Consider the following 17,355-nt stretch of genomic DNA (forward strand, 5'->3'; position numbering starts at 1 on the left):
AGGCACTGATAGTCTTCAGGTCAGAGCTAATTTGGAGGTACAATTTATTGGGGCATTTGTTGCCTTTCTACTGTAATCACAGATCAAACTACAAATAGCATCTTGAAAAAACACTCAGTTGTGTTTGTCATAATTTCTCATGCTCATACCTAAGACAATCACTTGATTCAGTCCGTTAAAGACAGCTTTCCTCAACTTGGAGATCTCATTCTCATGAGCCCGGATCTCCTGGAGAGACTTTGGCATGTTTTCTGGGAGCTCCTTCAGGTTGTTCTTGGACAGGTAAAGTCTTTCCAGTTTCTTCAGAGGAGCAAAAGCTAATGGGCTTATTTTGCTGATTTTGTTGTTGACAAGGATCAATGCCTGTGGAGTAATAATCAAGGGGATCAGATGATCACAAGGGAAATTATTTTTGTGGTAAAACATTTAAAAATCTTATTATTTATTATTATTATTATTATTCTCTAGTGCCTCTTGAGGTCTTCTGATGGAAAATTTGGTGAGCTGAAGAAAAAGCAATGTAGTCCTAAAAAAAAAAAAGATTATAAATTTCTGAAACAGTGAAAGATAAGTCCTGTAGAACATATGCAAATGTTACTTCATGGCTGAGACTGCAATGCAGCTTCTGTTAGCATCCATAATTTATGTTCAAGAATAAGTACAACTGTTCAATTTGAAAGCTGTAAAGAACAGGACAGTCACAAAAAAATACAATTTTTATTTGAATTTTTTTTTCCTGATTTTGTTTATCCTAAGGATACTGTGTTATACTTTACCCATCATCACACAACCCTTCTAAGCAGTTTCTCCTGGACAGGAAATTCTATTACTCAATAGAGTGAAGGCACAGCCCAGCTTAATAAAAATATGCATAACTTCACCTCATTCCTCTTAGTCTTATAAAACAGCACTTACTAGATTTCTGACAAATGACAACTTTTTTTTTGGGTTTTTTTTTTTGAGATATAAGCTGCCTTTTTGGTAAGCAAAACTTTGTATGGAAGGGGAACAATCTGAAGCACCAGGCTCCAAGTCCTGCCATTGGGAATCATGGACCATACTTACTTTGCCTTCCTTGTCAGTGCCTAATCCAGTACTCACAACTGTGATATCCAGACTCAGGGTAACTCTAAGATTATCTCTCTATACAGCCAGGGGAGAAAGACCTCCATGAAAGCACTGTTCTCTGTAACAGGTGTTCTCTGCATGCCTCTGAAATTTTACATTACTTTTGAATCTCATAGATTAATTAACTGTGACACAAAAAGGGAGAAGGTCTCATTACTTTCAGGACATACCACAGTAATGGAGATTATTTCAGATATCACAGATACTTGAATGACTCTTATCATTCCATCTGTTTGCTATCTACTTATAAGATTTACAGCGCTGCATGGTTTTGCAGTGGATTATGTAGAATGGTCCATATAAATATTGCTATAATATCCATTTATATTTATTAGTATGACATCTTTTTCACCACCTTCATTGTGCTAGTTGCAGAAACAGAAGACAAAAATTGCTGTAAATACTATAGGGAACTATACTATACTATACTATACGCTATACTATAGCGGAGCATTTTCATTTTATTTTCACACTTTCAATATTTTCAGAATTACACTTCAGTCTGTTTCTTGGAGGAAAATGGTGTGTCTGACTAACTCCATAATCAGTTAAGTATTAAAACAGTGACCAGACTATCAGCCTCTGTGACAGCACTTCTCCACCATGGAAACTGGAAAGAGGAGAGGGATGATGAAAATGGTGATGTGTTTGTCCCCTGATGGACTCCTCTTGCAGATCACCCTGAGCAAAGCCAGCAGGACATGGTTTCACTGGGGGCACATAAAGCTGAACATATCTGGTTCCAATTTTGTATGCTAGCTAGAAATAACTCATATGCAAGAGGAGGTGGAAGAGGTCACCCACAGTTCAGCAGAGTATTTCCCTAACAATAAGCCCATCCCAAAGCAAATATGTTGGTCAGTGGAGGCCCTGACACCAACTCTCTTTTTTTTGGACCTGTATGATAAAATCTGATTTGAGAACACATGGATACACACTGGGAGTGGTTTTCTGATTCAGAAATTGCCAGAATTGTGATACAGATGTAGATTCTGCCCATAGTGAAATTCAGCTGCCTGTAGAGTATTAGGACATGGATAACAGCCCAGTTATTTAAAAGTGGAACAGTTGGAACCATGCAGATTAGTCGCTTACATTGTTTTTATTTCAATAATCAAATGTGCTAATCATTAATTTCACCATGCATTTTTTCAAAGATCTCTAAGTCAACCCTCAATGAGTTTGGGCTCATGTGATGAGCATTTGAAATTTTTATCCTGTATCTTGTTTTGTCTGAGTAACCATTTGTTTCAGCTAAAAGTCTGTCTTTTTGGATTTCTTTTAAATATGTTATCTTTTAAATAAAAAAAAAATGGGCAACAGTAATCACAGCTGATGAGTTGGGGTCAATTATTTCTTGATGGAAATAGGCAGGCATACATCCAGCTAGGCACTGTAAATATTCTGGAAGTAGTTGATTGTTATATCTCTTCAGAGTGCAACTGATATCCATGACCAAACCCAGAAGTTATCTAGGTACCTACAATTAGGCTTTTCCAATTCTTTCTCTTGAATATGTCAATGTTATCTTGGAGAAACACACAGGATTTTTTTATTTTTATTCAAACACTGCAGGAGTCTCTCACTTAGAATTGATGGTATTCTGTCAAAGGTATGTATAAAGCCACTAATTTCACAGTGGGAACATGTGTTTGGTGGTATAAAGTGGGAAAGTAACACAAGTCAGAATTTACAACTTTTTCTGTACCAGAATATTATTTCCCACTTTGAGCCCTCTCTGCAAATCCCTGCTCCCAGTATTTTAAACCTGCATTATTTTTCTGTTGTTGCACAGCTGTAAAGAAGGAAAAATAAACCCACACACCACAGTTTGTAAGAGACATTTTACTGTCTCCCAGAGCAACAACAAGTGATGAGGATAACACACCAGTGTAGCACCTGGCAAGCCATGGCCCTGGATTCCTTTCCCACTTCACAATGCCTCCATTATGTCCCTTCCTTAAAGAAGTAAGTTATTAGCCTTGCAGCAATGCTGTTTACTTTCCTCAGAATGTGTCCCGTATGGTTTGCATGTAACAAAAGCTAAACTAAACCAAAATAAAATAAAATTAAAAACTCAGGGGATTTAGAGGTCAATGAAAACAGGAACTAGGGGACAAAAATCTAGGGAAAACATCTGCAGGCGGTGTTACAGAGGAATGGATTCTAGGCAAAAACAGGTCACAGGACCAGCTATCCAGAATAAAGCCCAGATGGTGTGATGGGACATTACATTCAGTGTGTTAAAGGTCATGAAGTTTTTGTACAGGGCAAGAAGCACTTGGAGAGAAAAATAAGGGTGGTTCTGAAAGTGCTCAAGAGTGCTGGAGCCCTAGGTTACAGATATCACTTGCAATGCTGCTGGTGTGAAATTGGCAGAAATGACATCCTAGAACAAAAGTCACATGAAGTGATGCTCTCATTTGAAAATTTACCTTCTTCTACACTTTCACTTTAATGGAGGAAAAAGGATATTTCATTTAGAATAAATATATTCACTAAACCCTAACTTCCCCTGTCCCAAAAAAAATGAAGCACATAATGAATTCACAATTAAAGAGGGACTGGGCAAACAAATGCACAGCTTTCAACATGACCGGATATGGGATCAAAAAAAAATATACAAAAGCCTGAAGTAAAAGAAAAGAATTAAAGAAAGAAAAAGAAAGAAGAAAAGAAAGAAAGAAAAGAAAAGAAGAAGAACGAACTAGAAAACAGAAAGAAGAAGAAGACAAGAACAGACAAAGAAAAGAGAAGAACTAGAACGACAAGAAAAAAGAAAGAAAGAGCGAGAAATACATCAAGTATAAATACATCCATTGTTAGGCTTAGACATTTCAAAGCAATTTCCCATGGATAAGAGAAAATTCAATTCCATCCTCATTTTCCTGAGATAAAGCTCTTTTCCTTTGTCATAATAAAGCATGTAAAATGCACAGTAAACGTTGACTCACTTATAATATTGCACCACCTTATCATGACCAGCAGTTTAAGTGGTGTTCAGAGAGCAAAAAAAAATTAAGCTTTGCTCCAAAGATGACTTTCTCTTTTAGGGAAACACCTCTGGCATTTCTGTAGTCAGGAGCAAAAATAAAAACTACTGTATGATAGGAATAGATGCTGGCTACATTAAAGTCAGTGGGAGTCTGGCCATTTAGCTCCCTCTGACCTGGTTTCTACATCAAATATTTATTCCCAACACAAAAAGGAGGATTCACAATTCAGGAAAATTTTGGAGCCCTTGTTGGCAGGCTTTTGTCAAAATACACCCTGACAAACTGCAGAGGCAGTGTGTGGCAGGCAGGTTGGAATTAGCATAGGGTTGTTCTTCTTGTGCTTACTAAAACTTCCAATTTTTGCCCTGTCTAGGGGTGGGGAACAGGGAACTAAACTTTCTGGTGTAATTTCATTATATGAGAATCTCAGGAGACTGTTCTGAGGCGTTTCCATCCTCATTCATCTTAATTCAGTCCAGTTAGAAGTGAGAGCCTTGCCAAAACCAGAATTAAAATGGAAAATTACCAGCAAACTTTCATCAGCCATATTACATAGTGGTACACCTGTTTTGCCAGCTGGGGATGGAACTCTTATCTAACATCAATTCTTTACTGATGCATGCATCCTTCAGGGTTTAAACTGAAAAGTCAATCCCTGACCCAATGGAATTTCTTTAATTTCCTGGGTTATGTATTACATTATTACCTGGTTTTTATTACAGTTCTGCTAGGAACAGTTGTATCTTAAGGTTTTTAACCTCAGGAGCCAGGCATCCTGATAAAAATAATAATAAAATTCATCCCTTTTGTTTACCTTACATTTTCAGTTACATCATACTTATAACCTGAATATAGAGGGAAGGCTTTCTTCACCATTATTAAGAATGTATGTACATTTATGGAAAAACCTAAAAAACCAAACAACCCAAGAACAAAACAAAAACAAACAAACAAAAAAAAAACCCCAAAAAACCAGAACTCGACATTCTTTTCTAATCATCCAAACCTAGGATCAAGAGGACATAGCTAAGAAGAGCAAGGAAAAAGGGATGAGATGGAAGCAACAGAGATGAATGAATTGTGAAGGAATGAGAAGCAGCCTGTCAGTACAAACAACAGAAGCCTGTGGAAAGCACTCTGATCACATGCACAGCACCTTGTTTAATAATCTCAGAAAGCAAGGAGCCTGCTGCAGACTCCTTTTGCCTGGCTTTTGAGCTCTCACTGGTACCTCTCATGCAGCATGACTTGCACAGATGATGAGGAAACAGGTGGTTCTGCATTTTCCTTTTTCTTTCAACCCTGTCCTTGTCAACTATGGCAAGAAATTTTGGTCATTCATTATATTTATTACAGTTAATCTGATTTTTATTATTATATTCTATAAAAATTTCCTCTTTTTTCATTAGCCTAGAATGCTGACTCTCTCCAGAATTTTAAGGACCTCAAAATATTTCGTCCTATTTTTTTCACACAGGAAAAATTCTTTACCCATTGTACAAGAAGAATGTTTTCTGTTCATATGCTCTGTTTTATACTTGCTTCAGTGGAAAGTCTCACTGTTTTTTAAGCACAATGCAAAGATGACTATGAGGAAATGAAAATTCTCTAAGGGAGTGCTGTATTTCAGAAAAATTAACTTTTTGTTACCCCCCTGAATATTTTTAGAAACCTAAAGCTGCACCTCAGCCCTGTCACTGATGATGCTAGGAAACGGGTTCAGAGGTAGAACCTGGACAGGGATATCTGCTGTTATTTTTTCACAATAGGATGGTGATTACTGATTCTTCTTTCTGTGATTTACAGAGACCAGATGTTAACTTCTTTTTATGCCTGGAAAAAGGGAACTGAAGCTGTAATGAGTAATCAGAAGGCTGGATTATTTAATTAATAATTTTTGATCTCAGGGGGTTTTCTGTAGCTCTGAAAGATCTTCTTAGACTTTTTTTCAGGTTTTTTTTGTTCTGTTTGGGTGTTTGGGGGTTTAATTTTGTTTGTTTTGTTTTTTAAAAAAAAGGATGTCATGAAATGTTCTACTGCCATACATTATTTTCCCACTTGCTGTTACAACAAAGAGAGTTTCAGTTTCTCTGCCTGCACACTTAGTGTGGATATGGTCATAACTTTAAGTTCCAAGTTCAAATCTTTTATCTCTTAGATCTTTTCCTTCGGTTTAAACAAAGTTTGGTTTGGCATTTTTGTATGTCCAGCCACGGCTTTGAACAGTTCTGCTAACTTCCATTAGGTAATGTTCCATTTGATTTCAGGCCAACAGTGCACTCATCTTCTTTCACTATTCTAGCACTCTGCCAACTGAAAAATTCTGGTGGGAGGAGCATGCAGTCACTATTCTGTTGTTTGTGCTGTTCTTACAGAGATCTAACACAGAGCAGCTTCTTTCACCTCTTTTTCCAGGTGCAGCCATTCTGCTGGTTTGCTTTGGCTTTGCCACACAGCCTGCAGCTCCATGTGCTGTTTGAGTAGGCTCCTCCTTCACTCTGCATGAGAGCTTACTCATGCAGGATTTTGGATTCTTTATTGTGTCCATGGGGTCAAAGTACTGAACTCCATCCAGAAACGTCAGTCTGCCTGGAAAATTCTTACTGTTTCATAGAAATAGAGACTTTTTTTCCTGGCTTTTTCAATAGATTTCCTGTCTGACTTTTTTGCCACAGGTCTAAGTCATAAGCAAGTTTTTTTTACATCATATCAGGCAGTTTTCTGAAAACGTGAAACTAAAAAGAGTCTTCAATTTCTGCCCCATTCTCTCAAGCCCTGTGCTAAATAAACAAAATCAAAACCACACAAACAAACAATCTTTCATTTTCAGACAGAGTAAATTCTCACTGAGTTCTAATAGTACAACATTAATAGTTTAGCCACTTTTTCCTGGATAATTTAAATCTATAAAAATATCAAGTGCACTTTAATTGTTGACTCTGATGTTTCTTGGCAGAAATCTATTATTTGCAGGTAAATATTCCTTTAGCTGTGTCCTCTTCTAAATGCTTGCCATATTTCCACAGCTGCAAATTTTAGCTGTGCTTAGGAAATCTAGTAAGGAAAATTTTCAATCTGAGGAATATTTTGGTAGGTGATAATTTCTCTTTCATCTCCAGTGCTGTGTACACCAGTTCTGTGTGGCATAAGCAGTTACATTTGTACTGAAAGAGAATCCATGAACAAGTCAGAGGTAAATCTTTTCTTTTCTTGCTACTTATTCTGGGTTTTAGTACCAGTCAAAACTTAGGTTCAACCCAACTTGTTCATGAAAATCACTTCTAAAACTAATACACTTGTGGTAGGTGACAGCTGTAAGTATTAGGAAGGTATTTTAATGGATTCTTTAAAAGTAACACATTGTATGAGCTGCTGATTTTTTTTCAAGAGCTATGAAAATTGGGGTTTAAGGAATTGTTCCCTTAAGTGATCATTCATGCAAGAGGTTAAGCCCAGTTTCCAATTTTAGATTTTGGAATAATACTATTGTTAATTTTAGTAAATCTCTTTGTTTTATTAGAGTACAAGAAAGTTTAATAAAGTTTAAGAATTTTTTGAACATCACACTGTCAAATGTGACATTAACCCAAGCCATGTTTCTTTGAAAACAAGATTAAAAAGAACATACATTTTCTATATGTACCTCACACACTCATATACCTTTAAAATAAATGAGATAATAGAGCTCTGTCAACAACAATGCTTTTGAGTTTTACTTTCTAAAAAACAATACTTATAATACTCTGAAAAATATTTAATTGAAAGTTGGGGAATGGGAATCATTCCCAGATATTACACAGGAATATTCCTGCTGAGAGCAAAGATGGTGCCTAGTTACATAAATATACTGCATGACTAAATTATTTTTTTGGGGAGGAGATCATAGAATCATAAATTGGTTTAGGTTGGAAGGGGACCTTGAGAGAATTATTATTTGTTCTTGAGTAAATCCAGGAAAATTGCAGTTTTGAAGGTTACATGTTAAAATTTTTGCTAATGTATGATTTCCAGCGGTCCCTAAGCATGTCCTGGGTACTTTTGTGAGTAAGCCAAACAAACAACTTCTTCCCTGAGGAGTTACTTGTTTAATTCACTGTTAAATTGTATCTGTTGTAAAAAAAAAAAAGAAAAAGAAAAAAGGAAAAACAAAACAAAATAAAGAAAAGCCCTTAGAGTTAACTTCAATGAGATAAAATAAGTTCACAACAGCATAGCTCACAGCAGGATGTGTAATTGAGACCTGGACCAAATGCCAAGTGGGTAGAAGTCACTGGGAGCAGTGATTTTCATCTGCAATACCATGCTCTGACTCATTTAATACAGTGCCATGAAGTAGGATTGCCAAAAGATTAATTTCACTGATAAGAATTTTGTCTCTTTTAGCACCTCTTAGATAATCTTCACTCAAAACACAAGACTTCTTTCCAAGGTGGAAGAAAACCAAGGCAAATGGGCAGGAATTACAGCGTCAAATCTGTCCTGTAGCCAAAGAAGGGGATTGAAAAAAAAATCTGGGGAACATATGATCTCATTCTTAGAGCTAGACTGCTGAAATGTGATGTGGGAGAACATGTTTTGTTGTCTTTAGAGGTTATCTATGGAACTAGATCCACTATAGACACCTCTGCTAAAATTAGATGATATGAACCTCATCATGGTTCACTTGTGCAGATCCCTTCACTATGGACAGTCTGGCATTCATAATTTTTTTTAAATTATCTTCTTGATGTTGCATTTAAACAAATATTTAAGATGGACTATGGAAGAAATTAAAAGAGGTACAATTTTATAGGTTTTTTTCCAAGTATGAGTGGTTGAATGTAGATTCTTGTCTGAAACAGCGATTCTTTGGGTGATGATATTGGCACCAGTTATGGATAAAAAATTGGGAGTTGTCTTCTTGTTTGTGATAGGAATAGAATAGAATAGAATAGAATAGAATAGAATAGAATAGAATAGAATAGAATAGAATAGAATAGAAATAGGCTGTAAAGAGCCAGGTAAGAAAGGTCAAATAATATATTGTTTATAATAATAAAGGATCAAATGGAGGAATACACAGAATAAATGAGTTGTTGAAAGCCCAGAATAGGAATATTTTCAGGCATATGCCTGAATTAGGATATGACTTTCAAAGAGAGAAAATAACCTTTTTTTGTTTTGTAAAGTAAAATATTCCAACAAAATTTAGGCAAAAGTATGAGGTGTGTATTTTAAAATGTTAACAAAATCTACAGAAAGGGAGGAGGAGGACTTCAGACAGAAAAAAAAAAAATTGAAAGAGGGAGGAAGGTAGCTGTCTGATGGAAACTTGGAAAAGAAGAGGTGAACCAGAAAAATAAAATAGTCACAGAAACCAGGAAGGAAAATATTTCAGCAAAGAGGAAACCAGACAGAAGTGTTAGAAGAGACTGGCAGGTAAAGAAGGATGAGGATGGAGCTTTGCTAGGAGAAGGTTATTGCAAAAACACAATATCCTTGTAGTGCAGGGGGCAGAAGAGTAATTTGGAAAGGTTCTTGAATTAAAATTAGTACAGAATGTCTGCTGACAAACGTGGCACACAGAAATCTCTGTGAGCTCAGAGGTAGGAGGGGAAAGAGTACAGTGAGAAGGGAGTGAGGTGGCAGGGCTGAGATGGAAATAACCAAGTAACTGTGCCAAAGAGACTGAGAACACAAATAAATAAGTGAGAGAAGCTATGATGGAGATCAGGGGACTGAATGGACAGGAGACAGGTATGGAGAGCTGAAAAGAGGTGGAAACTTTGGTGCAGTTTGGCAAGAAATCTTGCAGGAGAGAAATAGGGATAGAAATAAATAAGCTGGGCTGGTGGAAAAAGGTCACAAATTATTTAGTCAGTTTTCCATAAAAAATGCATTACCAGACCAAAGTCACATTTTCTCCCCATTTTTGTAGGTAAATACCAGTTCATTTCCACACTTACATGAAGATTCTTCAGGTTCTTGAAATCTCCTTCTTTAATTTCAGTGATTTTGTTGTTCTGTAAGTCCAACAGTGTTGTGTCTGGGGGAAGGTCTTTTGGCACCTTTTCCAGACCTAGTGACAGTGGAAAGAACAATTAACTTTGAAAGAAAGTTTAAAAAGGGACAGTGCCTTTCTTAGTAGCATTTTTCTTTCAGTAAGCAACATTTCTAGAACTAATTTCCTGAAGCAGCCTATGAAGACTTATTTGAAAGTGTTTCTGTCTCCAGCCAGTCAAAGAGAGTTTTATTTTGCTAAGTTGAACCAACATTTATTTATTCACATTTCCATTATGCCTTTTCTGAGAAAATATCTGAGTATGGCTTGAAGCAAAGGATTTAGTTTGGGGAAATAATTTCTAACATGTTTTATTCCACTGAATTGTGTGAATAAAAAATCCTTTTGGACAGAGACATACTATTTATTATTTTCACTGGGTGTTAGCTTTTGTAGACAGAGAACCTTTCCTGCTTTTAAAAGGCACTAGGCTTTTTGAAGGAAGTAAAATAGTTAATTACAATAATTTCCAGAAATAATACAGTTTGTTTGACAGTAACTAAGTAAGGGGCAGTAAAGTCCACCTTAAAAAAAACCCAAACTGCCAATCCACCTCCCCCTTTTCTTTGAATTGAAACTATGTCCAAGTTTTCTGGAGAACAAATCTCTTGGTTTCACTACAACTGCCAAAAGAACATCAGACAGTTTAAATTAAAGACTCTCTTTGGGACTATTTTCTGAATAGCTGATATGTAAGTCTGATGAAGTCATGGAAATGAAATTATTTAGTGTTAAATAACACTTGCTTTACCCAGCTTTCCTTTCATACTGTGACTTGGAATAAACCAAATCTTTTACAGTCATTCTCATTTACCACAAAATTAAAATGTTCTTTCCTAACTAGCTGCTTTTTTTTTTTTTTTTTTTTTATTAAGAGAATGTGAAATGCTAAGGGAATAATTGGTAGGAAAAAATTTCTAGGCACGAATAAAGTCTCTATATGGGCATGTATCAGAAGTGAACTTCTCTGGGTAAAATTGTCTTTTTACCAGAAAATGTTTTAACCAGTATTCCTGAAGCTATATTTGAACTCTTCTGGGAAAGGTCTCTCTGCAAGAATTTCCAGTGTCTCCCCAGAAGGATGGTGAACTACCCCATATTCATCTCAGAAGAAGATACATACCTATATATGTAATTTTTTTAAACCTGCATACTAAACACAAGCATGGCATTGCAAACACAGTGGGATATGCTTCCCAGAGATAAACTGCTTGGCCCACCATGGCTGTTGAGATTCCATGCCTGGAGATACTTCAAAGTTGTCTGGATACAGACCCAAGCAACCCCCTAAGCAGGGGAGTGGCCTAGGGTCTGAAGAGCTGGTGCCAAAATTCAACCATTCTGTGATTCTGTGGTACTTATTGCTCATCAAAAATGTGTTCTCACACACAGAATGTTGGCTTCTCTTTCAAAATCTTGCTGTGTGTAGCAAAACTCCTTCCCTTTCAATCCTTTCTCTGAATTTATATATGTATATATAAAGAGAAAAGCATGGTAAGATAAAATATATGAATATATTTGGATCAGATTTTAATTACAACTGAGGGCAATAAAAATTTACCTGAGTTTTAATTAGACCAGAATTCAAAGGTTTTAAACAAGCAGAATCATGCAGCCTGGGATGAACTAGTAAAAGCTTTATAAACTGACACCAGCCAAAACTCACATCTCATCCTGTTTACCTTACTGATGCTCAGTGCACAAATATTTGATACAGATTAAGATTGTTCATATTACTAAAATAACTTTTCCTCATTTAGGCATGGACTTTGTTCTTACTTCAACAGTTGCAAAACCCTCATTACTTCCAGAAGTGTAGTACTAGAGTTCCAAACATATAAGAATATGATATACTGTATAATTTGCATGTTGGTTGTCTTTGGACAGTTTCTGTCTTCAGTGAGCAGGACTGATGTCAGCAACTAAAAAATTCTTTCCCAGAAAACAGTGCTTTTTCAAGACCATAATTTTGTTATAACTTCCTCCAGTCCAGCAACCTCTCCAGTGTTCTTCACATATTAAAAAGAAAAGCCAAACCAACCTGAAGGGTTTAATTGGTCATATTCAAAGTAGCATTACTATGCTCTGGTTGTCAGCATGTCTGTATTAGGAGGCTGGTACCTCTAACAAGTGTTATGCAGGCAATGAGGTGCAAGAGCTGTGCAGGGATGCTTTATGGGATGCCCTTGGAACACACTTTGTGAGAGCACTTGGGGAACACTTGGCTTCCACTGAAGGGATAATCTGCCAGAGACTAAACTTCACACACAACTTCCAGCTGTTATTTTCAGTATCTAAAAGCTTAAGAGTTATTCATTAACATGGTAGAACCAATAATTTCTCAGAGCAATAAAGTTAGACTTTCAATATTTCATATTATAAAGATAAGGCAAATTTGATAATCAGAAATCCATTACTGAACATTATTTATAACATCATTTTCCTGTCCTGTACTAGAAACTAGAAGGATGCACAATACAATAATTAGCTCTGCATGCAGAGTATAATTGCCATCACTTGAAGAGTTGAACTTTTTATTACCTATCCCACATTTGCTGTAATGTATTTCCTGAAGCTGATTTTAAATGTTTTCAAAACCAGCTATAGACATATTTCTTTTTTTTTAATTGAATTGTGTGGGTTTTGAAGAGCAAAGTGTCGTGAGTAGAGGATGCACACCAGCTCCTGAGGAGACCTTGCATTATCAGTGAAAGCAATTGAATACATCCTCCAGCTGAAACCTACATCATCTAAAGCTCTCCAGTGGAGGAAGAGTTTATAAATGGGTGAACCTGGACACTGACCTGCAAAATCAGCAGTTAAATAATTCAGGACTAAGCTGCATTTGAGATGTAAACCAGATCCACATCTACCTGGGCTTGCGCTTCAGGTCTCTTTATAAGCGAGAGATCCATGTGGGAGGAGCAGAGAGATCCATGTGGGAGGAGCAGAGAGATCCATGTGGGAGGAGCAGTGGTGCACTGCAAACTCCTCCCTGTGCTGCAGGCTCCCAGCCTGGAGAGCAAAGCTTCAAACCTTTCTGGAGAACATCAGCCAGTTCAGATGAATGAGTGAGCCTGAACTGACATGACAAGAGTGGCAGAGTTTAAATCAAATGGAGAAAACTGTAATCCCACTGGAAGCTCAGATGGCTCCTGGGATAGAATTATCGTGTCCCAAAAAGATTTGTTTGGTTCTTGTGTCTGGGAGACTGAAGTTTAGAGGGGAATTGTGGGCTGTCCTTGCTACTCATTTCTGAGAGACTCAGGAGATGCCCGTGTACTTCTGAAGCCACCTTGTACAGTGTGATCACACACCCACCTAGAGATGACTTCTGCTGAAATTTACTTAATGCCAACCAAAAGGAAAATTGGTGTCAGAAAATATCAATTGAATTTCCTCTCCATCAGTTTAAGAGCAGTATACTCAGATATTCCAGCTCTTGGCTGTGATGTTTTCATACAATAAAACTTGCTTCTTGAAAAGCCATATGAAAATCTCTCTCTGATTATGGACATATTTTATGTCCATAATCAGTGTTACACAGTTTGGTATTCAACTCCCTGGAAGAATTTCAGGCTTCTAATTCCTAAAATTAACTTATAACTGATTAAAAATTTAGATTCATTGCCTTTCCAACGTTAAATTGAAAATACATATATACATATTTCTATGTATTTTATACATATTTAATATGTATAAAATACATATATACATATATCTATGTATTTTATACATATTTAATATGTATAAAATACATATATCTTCTTTTAAATTTTGGCTGAATAAAGTTAAGTCAGTTATTAGTAAAGCTGATAAATAATTTTTTTTAAATAATTTTATTCACAAATAAGATGAAATTATATCACTCCACCCTTCCAAAATTCTTGTTTACACTGAGATTAAAAGCCTAAAGATCCTGGAAATAAAAGATATTTAATTAACCAGTTCATGCATCTTAGTCAAAATACCCTTTTGATTTGCACTAAAATATTTCTTTGGGAGAAATCATTACTTCCTTATAGAAGCTTGACAGCCATCAGTTCCTGTAGCCCAACTCAGATCTTTAATATTCCTTATGAATCTCTAAAGGCAGAAGTTTCCTACTGTTCTGCATTGCCAACCAGGAGCAAACAATTATTCCCACCCCAGTAGACATTTACCTGTGGAAAAATATATGCATGTGAAGAACAGAATAAGCCACAGAACTACCAAATGGCAAAACAATTGTTTAAGGAAGTTTGACTATTTCCTTTTCTTAGGATAAGATGAGCTTTCATTACTCATGACAGAATTTGTACACTTCCTTGCTACCCAACAGATTTTTGAGATAACATGCACCATCAAAATTTGCTCAATAAAATCCAGAATATTGGATTGTTAACCAATTTCTTTCTCACACAAGAAAGATTCATCCACAGTCACCTTTGGTGGGGAGATGTTACATGGTCCAGGAATCCCTGCTTAGTGGGAGGCTGGAGAAGGTAACTTGGCAGAAATCAAGCTTGTCTCTGTGGGACCTCATCCTTGTAGCCTTTTGCCATCCTTTCTTAAGCAAATGGCAGTGTCTGGCTGTTTAGCTGTGATAGCCTCACCTCCTGGAGAGGACAGAAGGCTGGTGGGTCTGGAGATTTTATGAGAAGGGAAATTAGGCAGAGAAGGGCCAAGACTGGTATAATTCAGCCCTTGTTTGGCCCCTGAGAGAGAATCAAACAGTGGTGAGCCACCTCCTGTGTGGCACTGCACCAGCCCAGCTAGCACATGCTGCTCTTTAGCCAGCCAAACAGGTGTAGGAGATGCAGCAAGAATTTGGGAATAGTGTGAGGATGTTGTGGGTTTTGGTGTACACAGCAGATTTATTATTTCTGCAGCTGAAGGAATAACCTGCTCAGCTACAGGAGCTGAGAGCAAGTGGCCATGGAATCTTTTAAACCACAAAGGAGAAGGGAGAAGTTTGAACCCTCCTGGCTATGCAGGGGTTTCAGCCCACTGCTCCAGCTTCTCAGCAGTGAGAGCCACAAGTTAGTCTGCATCTTGGCATGGAGCCACATTTCTGCTGAAGCCGTACCACTGTGCAAAAAAGGAATTCAAGATTTATGGGGCCAGCGAGGGAGACCAAGCAAGCAGAAGTCTGAGTCTGCACGCCAGAGATGAGGATGCTTTCCTGACAATTGCATCTTTCCCACACTGAGACCACAAAGTCTAAGTCACAAATATGTGAACAGTGACAGTGATAAACAAGTTTTACAATTCTGTGGTTTGATTTTTTTTTTGTGTGTTTTTAGGGTATTTTGGGAGATTTTTCCTCCACCTATCCATTTTACAAGCAGCAGGGATGGGGCTTATTCCTCTGAATAAACCTTTGCTTTCCCAGCTGGAGAGCACGGGCCAAAAGGCAGAGAGACATCTGAAGGCTGCAGCTCAGATACATATTTTACTACATTGCAACACTTAGGATTATTATCACAGGGGCCATAAAATGGGGCTCCTTTCAAGGCTCTCTCAGTTTCCTCAAGCAGCTGCTGCCAGCTGAGGAATTTGGCCTGAGCTCTGTGTAATTCCCAGCCCTGATCATCAGTGGCTGCACTCCCAGTGGAGGCAGCCTCTCCAGCAGCTGCCTGGGCTGTCTCTGCTCTCTGCTGAGTGCTCTCCTTGCTCCTAGCCCAGCTCTGCTGCATCCCACTGGTGGGCAGCAATCCTCCCAGGGGTGAATGACCTTAGCAGTGCCCTGAGTGGACTCTGGGGCAAATGAGGCAAAAGGCAAGTTTACAGGGTCAGGACACTTAGTCATAGAAAAATAACTGGATCCAAGGATTGCTTTCTGGAAGGGTGGCAAGGAACTGCTTTGAATGCTTTGACTTAGAAAAGTTTACTGATACTTTCCCAGGCAATGTGCTACAGTATTTTCTGGAAATTTGCTCTCTATTGTGTGAGATTTGCAAATAGGAGTAATTTCATTACTTGCATCCATGAAATAAGAAACAATTGGCTTTTTCTACAGACAAGTATCCATGGCCTCCTTCTCTCTCCCACTTTCAAACTAAAAGTTTCTTCTCTACTTTCTCCACTCTTGCTATTAAATCAGCAGTAATATTTTTTTTATCCTAACAGATATAAAAAACAATATGGAATGCATAAGGTTCTTAAAATAAATCTTCTTGAAGATGATTCACAACCGTTTTTCAGATACTTTTTCTGTTCAGCAGTCTGAAAGTCTCATAAGATCCATTTTAAGCTTAATTTTATCAGAGATTGTTGGTTTTGTATATGTCTGACCCTTCCCATAGGAAAGAACAAGAAAACAAACTCCATCCCCTGCTGAGATGGCCCCTCACAAGGGTAGACCTACTGACCTACTACTACATGGAGTATTTTTTCCCCCCAAACATTTAGAACATTTCTTCCCAGAACAGAGTGAGAAACACAGAAAAATGGAAATTAATTCACACACACTGCAATCAAATGCATTGTTCTCCACTATGATAGTGTTAATAATTATAAAAGCCCTAGCAAAGGTAAAAAAGTGAATGCATGGCTTTCTCTGCTCTTTTCCACCTCCACCCACTCTGAGTAGTGAGCACATATTTCAAAGCATAATGAATATTACAAGCCACAGCTGTTATGAATTATTTTTCAGTGCTAGTCACATTTTTGGTACAGATAGAGTTATTCTCCTGGCTCCAAAAGTTAATACCTAAGAGTAATGATACATTTTTGAAGCTAAAATTCATGCAACTCCTACTTCTGACTTTTAATTACAGTGGTCTCAAATGTATATGCCTTCTGAAGAACTCTAGAATTTGAGATAGGCAGAAAAATATTCTGAAATAATCTTTAGGCTTCAGGGATTAAGACATTAAGTGAAATAAAAATCAAGTATAATGAGTTTTCTAGTTAACTCGCAGAATCATCAGCTTTACATTTCCCACTGCTGTGGCTGCAGACACAGAACATCCCATCAGAGAGCAGCCACCGACCCTGTGATCCATGCAATCTGCCAGCACCCTGTGTGTCATGGCTTTGCTCAAGGTGGATGCAATGCAGATGTGCTACCTACGAGTACTCATGCAGCAAGGCCAAACATTTGTTCCTTCAGTAGGCATAGGAGAGCATTTCAGTGACTCAGAAAAGTGAGCAGTGTATAGCAAATTTGGTTTTGAATGACCCCTTGGGGTAATGCAATTTGATGTT

The 17,355-nt window shown here is 37.4% G+C and overlaps 1 protein-coding gene across 1 annotated transcript in view; it reads right to left on the reverse strand.

Moving 5' to 3' along the window:
• Nucleotides 1-99: 99 nt before the first annotated feature.
• The window catches only part of DCN (decorin), a 29,978-nt gene continuing 12,722 nt past the window's right edge, over nt 100-17,355 (reverse strand). The window contains exons 3-4 of the mRNA XM_050987149.1: nt 10,070-10,182; nt 100-363 (exon numbers count right to left, since the gene is read on the reverse strand). Coding sequence (XP_050843106.1) covers nt 115-363; nt 10,070-10,182 — 362 coding nt within the window. The 3' untranslated portion in view covers nt 100-114. The remainder of the gene's footprint in view (nt 364-10,069; nt 10,183-17,355) is intronic.

Source organism: Serinus canaria, chromosome 1A (genome assembly GCF_022539315.1).
Source record: "Serinus canaria isolate serCan28SL12 chromosome 1A, serCan2020, whole genome shotgun sequence".
Lineage (NCBI taxonomy): Eukaryota > Metazoa > Chordata > Aves > Passeriformes > Fringillidae > Serinus > Serinus canaria.